Source organism: Diadema antillarum, unplaced genomic scaffold (genome assembly GCF_040938485.1).
Source record: "Diadema antillarum isolate AM-2024a unplaced genomic scaffold, OU_Dant_1.0 scf00000141, whole genome shotgun sequence".
Classification (NCBI taxonomy): Eukaryota; Metazoa; Echinodermata; class Echinoidea; order Diadematoida; family Diadematidae; genus Diadema; species Diadema antillarum.
Genome location: NW_027271030.1, coordinates 4,082,031 through 4,099,805, shown reverse-complemented (window position 1 = coordinate 4,099,805; position 17,775 = coordinate 4,082,031). Strand labels below are relative to the sequence as shown.

The window sequence follows — 17,775 nt, the reverse complement described above, 5'->3', positions numbered from 1 at the left end:
TATCTAATCTATATATTTCTCCATCTTGTTATCTATATTTCTATTTATCTATATTTTTCTATCTCTCAACCTATCTACAACTAGCTCTAATCTATTGATATTTCCCTATCCTAGTTTTCTATATATCTATCATTTCTATCTATCTATCTATCCATCTATCTATCTATCTATCTATCTATCTATCTATCTATCTATCTATCTATCTATCTATCTATCTATAACATCTATTTATCCACTTGTATCTATCTTTATACACTGTATTTATCTCATAGAACTATTTATAGATTTATCTGTCTGTCTATCAAAAATTTACATCTATGTTTGCATCTTATCAATCTTGCCCTTGACATGCTACCCCGCCCCCCCCCCCCCCTTCCCTTCTTCCTGACAGGCTAAAGTTTGACAAGTAGTTGGGAATTCACCCAGACTTTAATCATGCCTTCAAGTCGGAAAGGAAATTTGTCACGGCGATTGGTGGCCTAAACCTGCAAGCAGAATTCAGTTCCTTTCCTGTGGCATCAAACAATCCAATTCAGGCATCCTCCTTCTTCCGCAAGGGCAACGGAGGCATAAAAAATAATGCCACCCTGAGAAGAGAGGCAAAGAAAGCCTGGCTCAGCATTTTTCTTAGGAAGTGACACAACTTATCCCGACCTAACCAGATCGGGTTAATCTAGTTTGCCCCCGAGAGCAAATTCATTACGAGATATTTGCAACGGTTGGTGCTAAAAACCGGGAGTGCGTTATTTCTGCTGGCAGTATAAAGTTTAATAGCCCTTCCGTCTCTCACAGGTGATGCGTAATTTGACCCCTGTGTATGCCACAATCTGTGCACTGGGCGACAGAAGAAAGGGTAGTATATCTGCAGATTGCACCTCGGTTTCCAAAATGTGGTTTGTTGTTGGCATTGTTGGTTTATTAGTTTGTTCTTTTGTTTTTTTGTTTTTTTGCAAACATCAACTTTCTACAAATAACGGATAAATCCATAAAGCAATATTCATTGCAATGATGTGACACAAATGTATTTTCAATGACCTTTTGGAGGTTATATTTTCTTTTTCTGGGCCTGGAAAAAATGGATGAAATGCCAATTACTTTCCAAGTATTCCACAACCTTAACTCTTTATTTGCCATGGTGGAAACCCCCTGTGTGCCACATTATTCTGAGACACAAAGGTAGTCATGCTTTGAGAAAGAATTCTGTTTTTCGAATCTATATAACTTCTACAAATTTCTGTTAAGCTGGACATAATAGTGAGCAAAGTTGAAGAGGAATGCCAAGCTTTGCTTTGATATAAATTGTATGACAAATCTATTTCTATTTATTTTTTTAATGACCAGTTGCTACATTACTGTAAAGGCATGGCTTTTGCACATGAAACCGTGAGAGAAACTTAGAATTTACATGCAAATCTAGTTGGGAACACTGCTTGATAGTCATTCACCACATAGAATGCAAGCTGGATGTAAAAGGAACAAAAGCATGAGAAAAGCTTTTGGTGTACCGCGGGATTAGGCGATTTACCAATCGGTTTAAGCAGATTAGTGCGTTTGAGCGGAATATGCGAAGATGGCACGCAATCGACTGAGTGGGACGTGCGAACATGGCACATAAAGAGTTAAGAATCCTAGATGAAGCTTTAAAACATGGAGTAAAATAAAGTCAAAAATATCAGCATGGCAAATCTACTGGCCTATTGCGATGTAGTGACTATTGCAGATATGATCACTTATATAACTATGTCACATGCATGCTGATCAAAAATCATATAGTGAGTGTCATTATAGGGCCCTTTGGGGCATTAATTTTTTTTTTTTTTTAATTTCGTACCTCCGCAGGGGTAAGGTTGTTTCCGAGGGCGGTGTGTAGCGTTAGAGTCAGCATGGAAGCGATGACGGGCACGATCGGAAGCGCCATGGTGCTCAGACTCTGGATGTAGCCGCCTTTCTCCAGCGCCCTCTGTTCATCCGCTCGCATGTCTGTCGGAATTTTGGACACAAATCCAACACGTTCCAAAAGTCACTCATGCGTGAATGCAGCAAGACATACTCAAAATTACTACCACTGCACGCCCAGATTGTGATACAAAAAATGCTTTTTAAAATGTGGTGCTGGTGAAAAATGCTCGAGATCCCCTGGACTGCAAGAAAGACCAATACTAGTGTCCTGCCAGAGATCAGCCTAAAGAAAAGACTACTTGATATGATAAATCATCTGATACTCAGCTACTTTGGTCGCATAGCAAGACGAGAAAACAACTGTCTTGAGAAAGTAATGCTTCAGGGGAAAATTGATGACCTAAAGCTAGGTGGATTGACAGAATCAAATCCCTTGTTGGCAACAGTTGGTATACAGTATAATACAGAAAATAGTTATCATCATCGGTCTATTTCATCACTCACTCAGTCAAAGTATGCATCATATATTTTTAGTACTCACTGAGTAAAAAAATATGAAGGTGGGTGTATGAAATTTTTGGTATATGTTCATTTAATTTAATCACTCACTCAGTCGAAATATGCATCACAAATTTTTAGTACTCCCAGTAAAAAAAAAAATATATGGTATGAAATTTTTGATATGTTCATTTTCTAGCCAGCATATTTCATCTGAGGGGACAGTTATGGTGCCATTATGTCAAATCCATCAAGTTCACTGTCCCCGTTTGCACGACTGCGGCTCCATCAAAAGAAGGATATAGCACATTATCACCACAGCCTCTCAGAAGGAATAGTGATTTTGAGGTAACTCTAGACCACAATGAAAAGTTATGATCTCCTATAAACCAAAAGCCCACCTTTCTTGGGGCATTCAGATGACTCTATTAGCACAGGAAGCCATTCACCCAAGAAAAACAAACAAACAGACAAACAAACATTTGACTTACGCGCTATCTTGTCTGAAAAGGGCATCTCCCAGGCGTACATCTTGATGAGCTTGATGCTGGCAACGACTTCATTCATGAGGCGCACTCGCTTGTCAGTGACAGAAACTGCCTGCCGCCGAAACAGGGCAACCAGCTTAGCCATGGCCATCTATATCAATATATGTCAAGAAGGTAAAAATCAAATTAGATAATATCTTAGTTTCTCTCACTTTACATCACAATTCTCCGGAGCAACTTGCCCTGGCAAGCAGGCAAGTGAGTTCTCAGCACTCTATTGTGACCGCCCAGCTCAAATCCCACAAAAAAGTAGGTTAAAATGTATTTCGACTTTTCCACATACAATACTTTAAAAGGGTGACATCTAAGCTTTAAAATGATATATAACTTGTTGAAATTGAAAATCTTAATCCAATCAAAGAGTGATTGAAATAAGAGAAAGTTAGAATGAGCAGTTTCATAGAAAAAAGGGAGAAAAGAGGGTATAAAGGCATAATTTACCATTTGCAGATGAAACAAAAACCCAGCATTGGTGCTTCAAAATAGTTATAAATGTGAGTTAGGGATAGAAACAACCAATGTAAAAATTTGAACCAGTATAATCGATATTAAGTATTGTTGAATATACAAAATGTGAACAATAGTTAAAATAAAAAGTTCTGGTTTAATGAGAAAAATTGTGATATCTCCTTATATTTTAGGCTTTAACGCAATAATTTTGTATAGTAGTAGGTTTTGTGATACAACTGACCTACACATTCGCATCAAATGTGATATCTTGAACATTTTTTAAATCACCGCTCCCAAAGGTAAACAGGATCTTTAAAGATTAGGGTCACTCAGGCATGTTGTGCAGCAGCATCATTGAAACTTGTGAGATCTACTCTCACCATCGGGAAAAAACTCACCGTGATTGGGTAGAAGAGGAAGAACGTGCCCGTCCCCAGCAGGGCCGCGGGACCGATCAGGAAGTAGGTGTACACGATGCCCGCTACGGCAAGGGGAGGACCACAGATGAGGGTGGGGCACCAGAGGCCCATCTCGTACAGACGCTGCCCATCGTTAGTACATAGGTTGATGATCTGACATACCACACCCAGAGATAAAAACAAAACACTTAGCGTCATTCTTTAAACACCAAGTTTCCCCACGCACTACAAAGTATGTACGTGTAGACTGTAGATACGGAAACTTTTGATTAACTTTTTAGTCCAGGATGGAAACATCAGTGATCTGCATTGATTGTTTATAACTTCATGAAGGAGGGCATTTCTGTACACTTCTGAATGCATTGTATCTCATATATACATTTCCATGTTGCTATATTCATAAATTGTGGCTTACAACCTACAAACCCACAACAAAAATATCAAATTTTACCTAGAATTGAATCCCATGGTTATGTGGAGTGGAGAAACATCTCTGAAATGCATTCAAATCTTTTCAAATGATTGTTATGTATTTGGAAAGATATCTGTCTCGAGGAGCAACACTCTACAAACTACATGTATCAAGGCAAGTTGATCAACTCACCTCCCCAGCAGACTTCCCCCTCAGCGTCCGGACGCTGATGGCCCTACGGTAGATGGTGGACACCACTGCTGCCCGGAGGCGGGTCCCTGACCGGGTGTTGAGGTAGAATTGGAAGGAAAGTAGGGTCACCTGGGTGAGCTGGCATAGAAACAGGCCCATGACCCAGAGAAGACCGTACTGGAGATCCGTCTCCGTCTGCTGCACGTACTCCAGCAAGTGCTTGACTATGTAGGCCTAGAGAGGGAGGACACATCGTTCGGTTTCCATAGTTACGCATCCCTTGGTTGCAATACACATCCATCACTGCATCATTCATACACACTTGTGACTTATTGTACTGATCATAAATATGTTTTTTCCTTACATTGACAGAATCTATCAAAAAAGTGGAATTATTCAATTCTCACTGTTACACATTGCTTGGGTGAAGCAAATTTGGTACTTTAGTAATATACTTTTTAGCATCATTATGACTACTGATCATCAAAAGGCTTCCTGTAGAATCACTGTTTACATTATTCTGCATTCCTTATACGTAAATACCCATTATTAGTCTTGTTATCACAAAAAAAAAAAAAAGATCAATAATTATATTACACTTGTACTCTAGTGCTAGCAGAGAATACAATTGTACCCACAGAAACTTAGAGGTTACATATCATTACTTAGCACCTTTAAGCTTCACTTTCCACGCACTTCTTGGTTTAAATTGTATATTCAAGTTTTACAAACACGGTTGAAGAACTATAGCAGAGAATCCCAAGACAGATGTATTTGCACTGCTTCATTCCACTTTTACAGCAGTTTTAGTCACAGTCAACTCCATAGGTGGTGGGAAAGGTGTTCTTTTTTCTTTGGTATTTCTACCACAATATAGTAGGTAACAAGATTGCAAAGTATATCTATAAACATGTACTTTTGGCAGAGGGGTACACATTCCATATTTATAACTGAAACATTACTAACTACTATAAAGCACATCAAATAGTAAATATTTCAGAATATACAAATCATGCTTTCCTTGCATTATGTGACAATTAATATTGCTGCAGCCAATAGAGAAATTTGCTGCTCCCATGACAGGCTACATAATAGTACTGCTGAAGAATGGAGCACTCACAGCAGCAAACAGGGAGCAGCCCAAGGCCAACATCATGACGCTGCTGCCCAGTATCACTCGAAAGAACATGAACTTGAAGATGACTCTCCCCACGGAAGCCTTCTCCCGCCCTCGCTTGGCAAGTTCTTCTTCCCATAGACGAGCAAATCTGCGGGGGGGGGGGGGGGGGGGGGGGGGGGGGGGGGGGACACAAATGAGGCAACATGACTTTAAAGGCATAATTTATCGTTTGCAGATGAAACAAATACCCAGCACTAGTGCTTCAAAATAGTTCTAAAATGTGGGGTTAGGGATAGAAATGACCAACTTCAAAAAATTTGAATCAGTATAATCAATGTTAACCCATTGAGGACGAGTCCCGAGTATACTTGGGCAGGTGTCTATGGGAAATGCGTGTTGTAGCAAAATCAAACCGCCCTCAACGGGTTAAGTATTGTTAAAAGTACAAAATGTGAACAATAGTTATAATAAAAGATTTTCCACACTAAACCATAGATACAGATATGATTTAATAAGAAAAAAAGTGATATCTCCTTATATCAGGATATTCTTTAAGGATTTTTAAGATCTATTGCAAAATTTGTATATTGGTAGGATGCTTTGTGATACAACTGACCTACACATGTGTATCAAAAGTGATATCTTGAACATTTCATAAATCACTGCTCCCAAAGGTAAACAGACCTTCAACAGTTACCTGGTAAGTTTCCATCACCCACTAAATTGCATTTGCAACTCTCAGAACAGGCAAACATAAGTGTCTCACTTAAACTCAGATCACATATTTTTGGGTCTTTCTAGAAATTACATCCAGCATCCCTGCAACAGGATTCTCCCATTTTGGCTGACTTGTGAAACAAGGGAACCATACATCTGGTAAAATGTTAAAGGGCAAGTTCACCTTGATATACATGTGGATCGAGAGAATGCAGCAATATTAGTAGAGTACATCATTTTGTTTTGCATGTCGCAGCACATGTGTACTTGTTGCTGTGGATATCAGTGGATTTGATAACTGTTCACGATTAAATGTATAATGCCCACATACTGTAAAACGAGGAATGTTCGCGTGCATTTTAATTTCGCGAATTTCGCGAGCGCCAAGATTCGCGAAATTAAAATGCACGCGAAAGTTCTTGTCTACACTATGTGCATTGAATGCAGTGGCAGTTACGAAAATTTCATGCCGCAAAAAAGGCCGTCGGCTCTAATTCGTGAAAAATTCATGCCGTGAATATATCATGTTTTACAGTACTGTACTCGTTTTATGTACAATTTGTATTTGCAAACAAGAATTGTAAGTCTTCGGACTTTTCAATTGTCTGCACATTCTGATGGCAGGTAAACCTGATCGATTAAAGTTAATTCAATTCAAGTTGTTTCATGTTGGGTGATTGCAAGGGCCAATACCAGCCACCGCTTGAGTGGGAGCTCCGCTTCAATGAGAGAAAAAACTGTCCCCGACTCCTCCCTATAAAGTGGTGACCGCTGTATTTCGCCCATGATAGGCTAATTTCCGTTGAGGTCTGCGCCTAATCCCATCAGCAATGTTAACCAAATGAAGGTCCATTAATACATGTACCACACAAAGTCTGTACAGTAGCAAGACTCAAACTTACAGTGACACATGACTTAATCTTTCCACACATGAATTATGTTCTACTTGGTCTTTATACACACACACACACAGAGCCTGGATTCTCTTTTCTATTTTGGGAAACCGCGAACATCGACCCTATTTCCGTCATGATCGATTTGTACGTTTGCCTTAGCCAATCAAGGCGGATCTCGGTACAGTACTCTCCGCATATCGGGTAGGCTCGGGCAGAGCATTTCTTACCCGATTAAGCGGAGTACTCGATTAACAGAACGCGTCTCATTCACAATTGACACACACACACAATGTGTCTGTATACATGCATTGTACACTGCACCAAACACCTACACTGTATGCTCTACACGCGTGCTTGCACGGCACATTATACATACCTTACACTGCTCAGTCTGGAGCAATAATTTACACTCTTTTTATGGACAAATATGTCTTCAGAAAATTTGTCATTTTGTTATGTAGACTCCTCGCTAAAACACGCTTAAAGTGTTATAGCTGCGATAACATGTAGGTAGAAATTAGATTGGCAGAAAATATTTACCCATTCATGCGGAGAGGCAACCCCAATTATTAGGTAATTTTAATGTGCATTGGAACTGATTTTGACATTACTACCCAATTAAACGGAGTACCCGTTTAAGCAATACTCGGTTACGCGGAGAGTACTGTATAAAGTTTGCCTTCAAAAACAACTTCACTGGCACAGCTTGGCCCCTGCCTCGGCCTCTGGGTAGCAGTTCACTGAAGGGTTGCTATCTAATCTTAAAGCGAATACCTCTCCATATTCAACTTGATGCTTTTTCGCAAGCAAACATGCAGAATGGTAGTCAGTTTTACTGCAATTGATCATTCATTAGGTCTAACAAAAAACAAAAGTAACAATTCTGAAATTGATCAAACCACTGTAAAGTAAGGTATTGATCGAAGTACATGTACATGCCCACGTTTACGTGCATTGCACGTCACTACCATTCAAGATGTACACTGTAGCTGGAAAAAAAAATTATCAATAACGCAGTCACTAGATTGACAAGATATAGGGTGATCATCGACTAGTCTATTTCAAGTCATTTTTGTTTATGTACTTGTATACTCTTCAAAATTTACATTCAAATCCCAATGTATACAAATTGGAGCGACAAAAAATTATAATATTTCGCAGTAGGCATGTCATAATATTCTACAAATACAGCAAACATGATGATGAGTGTATTGGTACACTTTATTTTCAGTTGCCTTGACTGCAACATGATAATCATGACAAAATACTGAATCAAACAATTACGTGATGTGGAGGCAGCAATGCAAAATGATTCAGGAGAAATGTTCCCAAATTACACCCACACAGTATTCTACCAAAACTCTCACAAGGTTTACCTGTTATTGCATTTTCTATCATGCTTAACGATATGGATCAGCTATTCCTCACAATGCTTTCAAATGATAGCAAACAGAAATTGACAATGAACCAAACAAGAAAGGAAAATGTCAAGCCACTCTTGCACGAACTGTTGCCAAATTTGATTTATGTCTGGTTTCCAGGCTCTTCTCCAGCCATACTTTTTTTTGAAAATTATGCAAATTGTTCAAGTTCAAGTTCAAGTTCAAATTTATTTCCATTCGACATAAAATCATCAAACAATTCATACAATGGAAACACATAGATACAAGTTATACATAAATATCAAAAGAGATACACACACATACACAAAACAACAACAAGAACAAGAGCCGATGCGTAAATTCATGTGAATGGGGGGTCAACAGAGAAGAGCAATACGCCTTGTAAATCGCTGACCCCTAGAAAACATTAATGCTATGTAAAATATATTGGGAGTATAGAAAAGAAACTAGGAGGAAAAGAAAAGGACAGGACTGAAGAACAAATCAAAATAAATATATAAGTGCAATTAAAATAATCATTCTGAATGAGAATATGAATTCAGGAGTAAAAATTTATAATTCCTTTTAAAACTATTCAAAGACGGTTTCATTTTCAAATTAAATGGTATTTCGGTCCATATTAATGGACCTTTATAAAAAACTGTATTCTTAGAAATATTTGTTGCAAAAGTACTGGTAATCTATGCACTGGCTGCTGTTTGTTGATTGCTTCATTTATTTTGAGCTACCATTGACTATCTCCACTGTTGGGAAGTGGGCTTTGTTGAGGAATTTAGCTTATCACAGATCATTATCATAGCATTCACATTCTGTCAGCATGCATGATGTCATGAAATGGATTTGAAATGTGCAAATCCTACATTTGATTGATGGCAGAGACTGTTGACTACAGCCCTGAATCCTCTATTGATAGGGAAAGGTTTCTGCAATTAATTGACTTGCCTCACAAACTCCACGACGACCAGTACAAATTACTACATCCAGTATAATTGAAAGCGGGAAGCTACATGTACCTGTACACAGCCTTTCAACATTCTGTAACCCTGTAACCTTGTTCCACAAAAGTTAAACTGTGTGAAATCCAACATTATTGCCATATATTCTGGTCCCGAACAGATCACCTTCTGCTGGACAAAAAGCTATGAAACCAGAGCTTTAAAATCATATTTCAAGCAGCTTTCTGTTGTTCTTTTTTTTATTTTTATTTATCTGCTATCCATTATATAAGAGAACTAAAGATATTTTTATTCAAATGAACAATTGGCAGTATCATACGATGCGATGAGCTTGAGCAGGGTTTGGTACATTGAGGGCTTCCAGGTTTGGCAATGTTGCTGGTGCTAGTTTAATCTCTCCATTCAACTACATGTAGGTTATATCGAGCTCAGAGAGCATCATCCCCTAAGCTCAGGTCAGTGTGCACAGTCAGACAATTTCTGAAAACTTGAGCCAACGCAATGTTCGACAGGGTCTCTCCCAATACCTCCGCCCCTTCCTCCTCCTCCCTCACCCTCCTCCTCCTACCCCCCTCCTCCTCCCACCTCCCCCTCTCCTTCCTCACCCTCCTACCTCCACCCTCCCACCTCCCCCCTCTCCTCCCTCACCCTCCTACCTGCCCCTCCTCCTCCCATCCCCCTCCCCCTCCTCCCCCTCCTCTTCTTCCTCCTCCCTCCTCCTCCCATCTCCCCCTCCCTCCCTCCCTCCTCCTCCTCCCTCAACCTCCTCCTCCTCCCACCTCCCCCTTTCCTCCCTTACCCTTATACCTCTCCCTCCTTCTCCGACGACCTCCCCCTCTCCTCCCTCCCCCTCCTACCTCCCTCCCTCACCCCTCCTACCTCCCTCCATCACCCTCCCACATCCCCCTCTCCCCCTCACCCTCCTACCTCCCCCCTCCCCCTCCCACCTGCCCCCTCCTCCTCCCTCACCCTCCTCCCTCACCCTCCTCCCTCACCCTCCTTCCTCCCTCCTCCTCCTCCTCTTCTTCCTCCCCCTCCTCCTCCTCCTCCTCCTCCTCCTCTTCTTCCTCCCCCCTCCTCCTCCTCCTCCCACCTCCCCCTCCTCCTCCCATCTCCACCTCCTCCTCCTCCCTCCTTCCCCCTTCTCTCTGATTAATCTCACCTCTCGTGGTTTGGGAGTGACTGTTCCTCGGGGGTGCAGGGGAAGAGGTCCTCCTTCTTCAGACCCTTCTTCCAGGCCTTGTAGAAGGCGAAGTTGAGCCAGTGGAAGTAGAGAATGGATATGATGGATGCATCATTTAATGGGTGCCGTCTGGGAAGGACATGAAAGAAGTTTGGATACTATCAGTCTTTTGCATCAAGGGCATCCAAGACTCTATGAACATGGAAAGAAGATCAGGGCCCTGCTTTATGAAGAGTTAAAATTGAGTATATATAGTTGATTTGTAGCTGTCTATGGCAGCCTGTGTGGTAAGGAAATTTATAATCGATTATATTTTTTTATAAAATGGGGCCCTGTACTTTAAATGATCACTAGTATTATTAACATCTTTGATAACCTTACGGGCCTCATGATCACTCTTACAACTGTCACTGTGACTAGTAATCATGGTTATCACTACCTTTATTAGTACTACAATTTGAATTACATACAATGAACTAGTGAGTTATCATTCTCATCATGATACAGAGCATGGATATGATGACATCATCAGCTATTTGCATGTACATTCATATCAACTGACATTCAAGAACTGTTTTCTAAAACTCGTGAAACTTCACAATTTCATAACTTCCAAAACTTTAATCAAATTTTGATATAAAATGTTCACTTTTGAGCACATCAAAATTATTTCTTACTCTTTCTTCACTGGACTAGCATCACATGAGTTTAAACTAAAGATGATCGAGCTACACAAAGACTTAACATGAGACATTCTTCACATATTGATTTCTCCTTGATGAAGGAAACTTTTTAGAATCTTTTGATAATCAGAGAATGTCTATACTAGTAAATGCTCATCAAACATGAGAACATTGAAGCACAGCTTGAGCTCTAATTGTTCTTTTTTTTGTAGATCAGACAAAAAAACATTGTACCCAAGCATGCTTCAGTCCTGTATGTAAAGGCAAAAAATTTGAACAATCAGGGTTATAACATCCTATTTTAAACAACTTTGCATGATATAGACTGAATCATATTTGTTTGCTGAGTGCACTGCAACTGCAATTTGAAAGGCTTACATCACATTTCGTGAGAAGGCAGAATGACAATAACCTGTCATAACTTTCTCATTATAAAATTAATTTACTTCTCGATTAGATTTCCATGTACATCACAACTTTAAATCAAATCCACTCCATTACCTTTTTCTTTTTTTTTCTTTTTTTTTTTTTGGGGGGGGGGGGGTGGTGTAGCATACTCTGTCATGTCATCTTTGTAAAGACACAGCCGTTCATTTTAGAGGGCACCCTAAATTGATCAGTGCATTATCCTACATTACAACCCACAATCCAATTTCCATAGCCCACTTCCATAACATTTGACAAAAATGATGAACACTATTAAAAAATTATCATAGCTTCCAGTCATTTTGCAAACCGATTCTGACTTCTGCAATTAAAAAGTGGAAGGATCGAGCTGCATCGTGAAATCTACACCATGTAGGTTTATGGTCTGTACGTGGGGGTTTCTTACAGCATGACAAACGATGAGAAAAGCGATCCTTCACCGGGGTAACCACCGATTCTCTTTGACTCATGCTCCATATTTAACTCTGGCCTGTCAAAATTCATTTGGGAAGATGGATCTTGACGTGCACGGCAATACATTTTTGCTGTGTAAAAAGACACAAGTGGACCTCAGGTGTCGTGCAACTTGTTACAGTTTCAAATGAAATCTCGTACTAAAGTTTATGAGCATATCCTTCTGTCTTCAGGTTCCCGACCTCTCAGAATTTTTCCCAATGAGTTAATTCCTCTCTTTCTTTTTTTAAAATCTGAATTTTGTCAAAGCCATCTTTTACAATTACAACTTTTCATTCTGGACGTGACCTTTGTTGCAGTTTTTCAAAAATATTGTATTTTCATTTTTGTTTTGATAGAGTGACATCTAAACAGAAGAGAGAAAGGAGAAAGAAAGAGAGAGAAAGCCAATTAGAAATATATACCTAAAAGGGGACTTTCCCTATTTCTTGCTGCAACCAAAACTTCTCACTTTCCTTATATTCACTTTCTCTTACATCTATGCGTTTCCTGACAGATTACAACCAGTTTTCTTCCCCCATTGACTGCCTCGAAAAGCTAAAGGGTGGCTTTAGGGGGTGATGCGACGTCCTGAGGTTTACAGCAATATGAGAACTATGGTTTGTAATGAGTGGTTACCCTCTATTTTGGATTTGGCAGGCTATTAATATGAAAGGACACACACACAAAAAGAAGTGACTCAAAGTTTTACAGCAATCACTATCGCCTGACAATTAACCCATCAAGTACTGAAAGAAGTTTGCCCCAGAAATTGTCACCATGTCACCTTTAAATATGCACCTATGAATTCACTACACATTCTTCATTTGGGATACATTGTAAATTTAAATGAAACTAATCAAATTGATTACAAATACAAAAAACAAAAACAAAAACAAAAACAGAAGAAAAAACACAAAACGGGTAGTGATTTGGCTCAAGCAGTAAGTGTTTCAATTATTCTGTCAGCTCTAGTAAGAGACAAAACATTCTGTCCCTCAGATAGGACATAAAATGGAGGTCCCGTGTATGAGAGAGTCGCAACTCATGGACATTAAAGATCCTGCTTCATTCATTCATCGCAAAGAGCAGGGTGTTTAACCCTGTGAAGTGGTCCTACCTTCACATCTAACTAGATCCCAAGGAAGACCAGCTAGTGCAGCTGAAAATGGGCTATCAAGCCATCTTCAAGATGGAAAAATGAAACAAACAAACTTCCCAATTTAAGAGGGAAACAGAAACTTCAATCTTCTAAACTGCGCTGCTAACTCAAGAATAAATTATCAATTTAGCAACAGAGAGTAATCGTGTTTGCAAGAAATACAATGTACTTAGTGGCTCCAAAATAGTAATCTCATCGGCTTGATGACCTGGTGGCGACTTGGAGTCTTGCTGGTCAATGAGCGGTCACAGAGACGTCTCTGCGACATCTCCACAACGTTTCCTGGAGACTAGGCTGGTTTCCATGAAGTCGCAAGAGAATCGAACATATTCATTTTGTTCTGCGACTTTTTACAGTCTCCAGCTGGTCTCCACGATGTCTCCTGACTCGCAGCCAAGTCACAGAGACTACCAACTTTGCATGCTAGGTCTCTGAGATGTCTATGTGACCTTGCGGAGACCCATTGGCTACCTAACAGAGACGCCACCGAGATGTCTCCCAAGACACTGAGGAAATCTCAGAGACATCACAGTGATATTGCTGCGGCTTCTCTGCAACTTCTTGGCAATTTCAAGTTTTCACCTTGTTCGGAGACATCTCGGACATAGCCCTGGAGTTGCCCTCATGGTGATAGCCAAGTAGTGGCAGTCGTGACAGTCGCATGATTACTTTTTTTGCACTGAGTGGCTCAAAAAAACATATTCGTGGGTTCTTGAATTCATGCTTTTACATGAATGTGTGAATTTGTCAACCTGTCAAAATGTGCAGAGAAAATTGTGAATATATTCATGCAGGTTTTGGGATTCATGCTAGCTAAAGGTAGCAGGTACATTTACTGCCCTTCAAGTCAGTTTGTAACTGATGGTACAATATCTGTCTTTATACCTCACACTTATCCCAGGTTCATCCCCCACCCCCCTTTCCCCCATTCTCTTTCCTTTGGAATCATCTTTCAACAGCTCTGGTGCTGGAGTATTCTATAATCTGACACCTCTATGGTCAAATGATGGCAAGCTGAGATTAAATCTGGATTGAGGCAATGCCTACGGTGATTCACACCACCAGGGCGTCCATCCAGGTATACAAGTGACAGCTTGTTGGACCACTCTTGCTCTCCGGCTCGCGACATATGCGGCATCGTCACGGATTCACCACAAAGAACTCAGCCCTGGATCTGAAATATTTGCCCTGTCTAGCCCTTGATAGATCGAAGCTGACATGTTACAGGTGCCAAACGCGTGTTTGAAAACGACAACTATCAAACTCTCAGACACGTTCAAACAGACAACTACAGGCCTTCGGAAAAATTTGTTACGAGAGACCAGTGCTACTCGGAGCTGCACCAAGTAGAGGGCTTAAATAAACTGGTCAATTTCTGAACAGCTGTGCCACATGCTGCCAACCAATGACTACAAATTTTTCATTGAAAATCACTCTCTAAAAATGTCATAGGCATTGAAAAAAGAGCTCCATTCCACTGTATATCCTTCCAGTTGTATATACCATGCATGTATATTTCAAGGCAACACATTGAAAAAAAAGTAGATTTTTTTTTCTTTAATAAGCCAATGTAGGACTAATCACAAGTATGATTATTTTGGTTGATGATATGGGCAATTCCAGCATTACAGACATTACATTTAGAGAATTTTTGGTGACTTTGTGGGCTTATTTCAACAACTCAGCATAATCATTCTTAATCCATTCATGGTTTATTCTAACCCAGTCATCCTGAAATATCAACAGTCTGAGTTTTGATCAGTTACTATAAATCATTTGGTAGATATTACACAAAAGGTTTGCCGTTACGGACATTACATTTTTTGGACACAATTTTTTACTTTCATGTGGATATGTTGAGAAATTTATGAATCAGAGCATTAAGTAAAAGGAATTTTCTTCTGAAATGAGTGCTCTGGTCCTGTTTAAGTTGTAGATTGATAATGGTGTGCAACACATTCAGCATTTACTCTACAGGGTCTCAAATGTAGCGTTATGGACATAACATTTTTAGCATTACGGACATTACAACTTTGTCCACTTTTTAAAGTCCGAATATTCATACTTTATTACACAGTCCATATCTCAGACAAGGCTAATATTAGTGTTTTTTGGTTCATTCTTAACCATAAACTACTTTGAAACAAATGCTGAAGTGTTTCTGAATATGGGATAATGAGAGTCAAAGATTGTGTGTTTAAGTTATCAACAATTTGGCCCAAAAATGGGTTTTTTAAAGAAACGAATGCCTAAATACACTTTAATTGTATCAAAATACCACTTAAATGAAAGAACTAAACAAGTTCTAGCATTTGATACTAAATTTGCCCCTGTAGCTCGTATATTTTTCAAATCATTGCAAATTTATGATTTTCAGGAAAGGTAACATTTTCCACGGAATTGCCCATATAAAAGAGACTTGGTAGCACATCTCCGTTTTTTGCAGGTACCTATACCTCAAGAAATATAATGGCAAGAATAAATGTCCATTAATTAATTTCCTGTCTAAATTAATATTTAACGTAATTTGGGGGAGACAATATAATGGTATGAATAAATGTCCATTAATTGATTTCCTGTCTAAATCAATATTCGAGGTAACTTCGGGGAGACGCCAGACCGAGTAATCTATAAAAAGCACTATACAAGCTACTGTCTGCTATTCCAGACACGCTGATAACAATCTGTAAAGCCTATAATCAGCTGTATTATGGTCTGGTATCAACCACTGGCAGCCTTACCACCTCCACAAAAAAATTCATGACTGATTTACATACAGCGAGTAACTGGACAAGTTCACACTCTACACTGTATTCCGTGGTAACCCATCACTGCTACGATGTTTCATTATTCATTTTTCTTTTTTTAGTACTTCATGCGTTTCATGTCGAGACAGGTGAATGAGCTATGGGTGCGGTTTACACCAAAAACCCTTCGAGCATGAGTCAAAGTCTTTCCCATGTTACTCCATCATCTCCCACACTACCTACAGGATTTGTACTCTTGTGTGGCATGCACCTGTTCTAATAATGTGTGAAAGTTTTCCATTACAATTCCTAATTTTTGTCCTCTCCCAAAAGACTATGACTTCTATCATTAGGAGTGCAAACTCTCATTTGCATATAACTGCATGGACCTATTAAAGTATTTGAACTTTTATCTTTAATCTTTAGATGGTAAAGAAAATGACCAGCCACGCAAAATTCTCGTTCTGGAAAAATGCAAAAGTCAATATCACTCTCCATGTCATGTGGAGTTCCACGAACGCTTTTCCGCAAGATTACCTTCCTGTCGGTTGAACAAGGATGGGCCTTTTTGCACAGCACTATTGCAAGTTACAATATTGTCATCCACAGAAACAGAAATCACTTTTTAGTAACAATAGGTACTCGGTTGCATGCTATCCTTCAAATCACTCTTGCCTGTCTTGTGTTATGAAAAACTTCCCCCTCCTCGAACTCAAAGCATTCAAAAAGCAGCTGCTGTATAATCATACACAAGTGCAGCAAAGCGGCAGACATCTATTTTTGGAAGCTGTTGTTGTATTAGAGCAGAAACTTACATCAATTCCAGTTACCATAGCAACAGCAAATGGGTTGTCAAGATTTCTTGCTGTTGCCTGTAAGTTTAAACGTGCAAATTTTGAGGATTAGGATAGATATCTGCACAAAGCTGTAATGATATTCTTCAAATGTCATGCCTGGCAGCAAAATGATAACTGAATAGCCTCTCGGCAGTCTAAGAATGCGGTTATGTACAATATTACATATTCTTCCCTTCAACATTCCCAAGTTGGAAGGTGTCAGGGAAGTGATGATCACTTGCTGAGAACTACAATCTTCCAAGACAGCTTGGCAGATGCTGAGGGGCGGAGGTTTGTGAAAGAGTACTACAATTCAAGACATCCTAAGGCCTTCTTGGAGGACACTCATCTCATGAAATGTACAAAATGGCGAATAAAGAGACTTACTGCTTCATTTTCTGGTACTTTCCACCTGCATCGCCTCCGTCATCTTCATCAGCACTCGGGCTGAATGTCACATCTGTTGATGCTCCTTCAGGGCTACTGCCACTCTGTGGGTTGCTATCTGGTGCTTGCCCTGGAAGCAAAATGATTGTATACACATATGTAATTACTTTGAATGAGGGGCAAATTAAGAAAATCTGCTGATCTCTAGACTTTTCAATTTTATTTTCCTTTTTTCTTTTTCTTTTTTTTTTTACTAGAGAAGGCAGAAGACAAAAGTGTGAATTTTTTCACACAGACACTATTCAAAAGTCACCTAAAAAAAAAAAAAAAAACTAAATATAACTAGAAAAGCACTCTGATAGCACAGACCTTTCCAAAGCAGCTAATT

General features: G+C 39.5%; 1 protein-coding gene across 1 annotated transcript in view; it reads right to left on the bottom strand.

Moving 5' to 3' along the window:
* The window catches only part of LOC139721300 (ATP-binding cassette sub-family C member 5-like), a 60,545-nt gene that overhangs the window by 40,355 nt on the left and 2,415 nt on the right, over nucleotides 1-17,775 (bottom strand). Inside the window, exons 2-8 of the mRNA XM_071632621.1 lie at nucleotides 17,388-17,517; nucleotides 10,673-10,822; nucleotides 5,539-5,686; nucleotides 4,419-4,652; nucleotides 3,794-3,967; nucleotides 2,889-3,036; nucleotides 1,832-1,980 (exon numbers count right to left, since the gene is read on the bottom strand). Coding sequence (XP_071488722.1) covers nucleotides 1,832-1,980; nucleotides 2,889-3,036; nucleotides 3,794-3,967; nucleotides 4,419-4,652; nucleotides 5,539-5,686; nucleotides 10,673-10,822; nucleotides 17,388-17,517 — 1,133 coding nt within the window. The remainder of the gene's footprint in view (nucleotides 1-1,831; nucleotides 1,981-2,888; nucleotides 3,037-3,793; nucleotides 3,968-4,418; nucleotides 4,653-5,538; nucleotides 5,687-10,672; nucleotides 10,823-17,387; nucleotides 17,518-17,775) is intronic.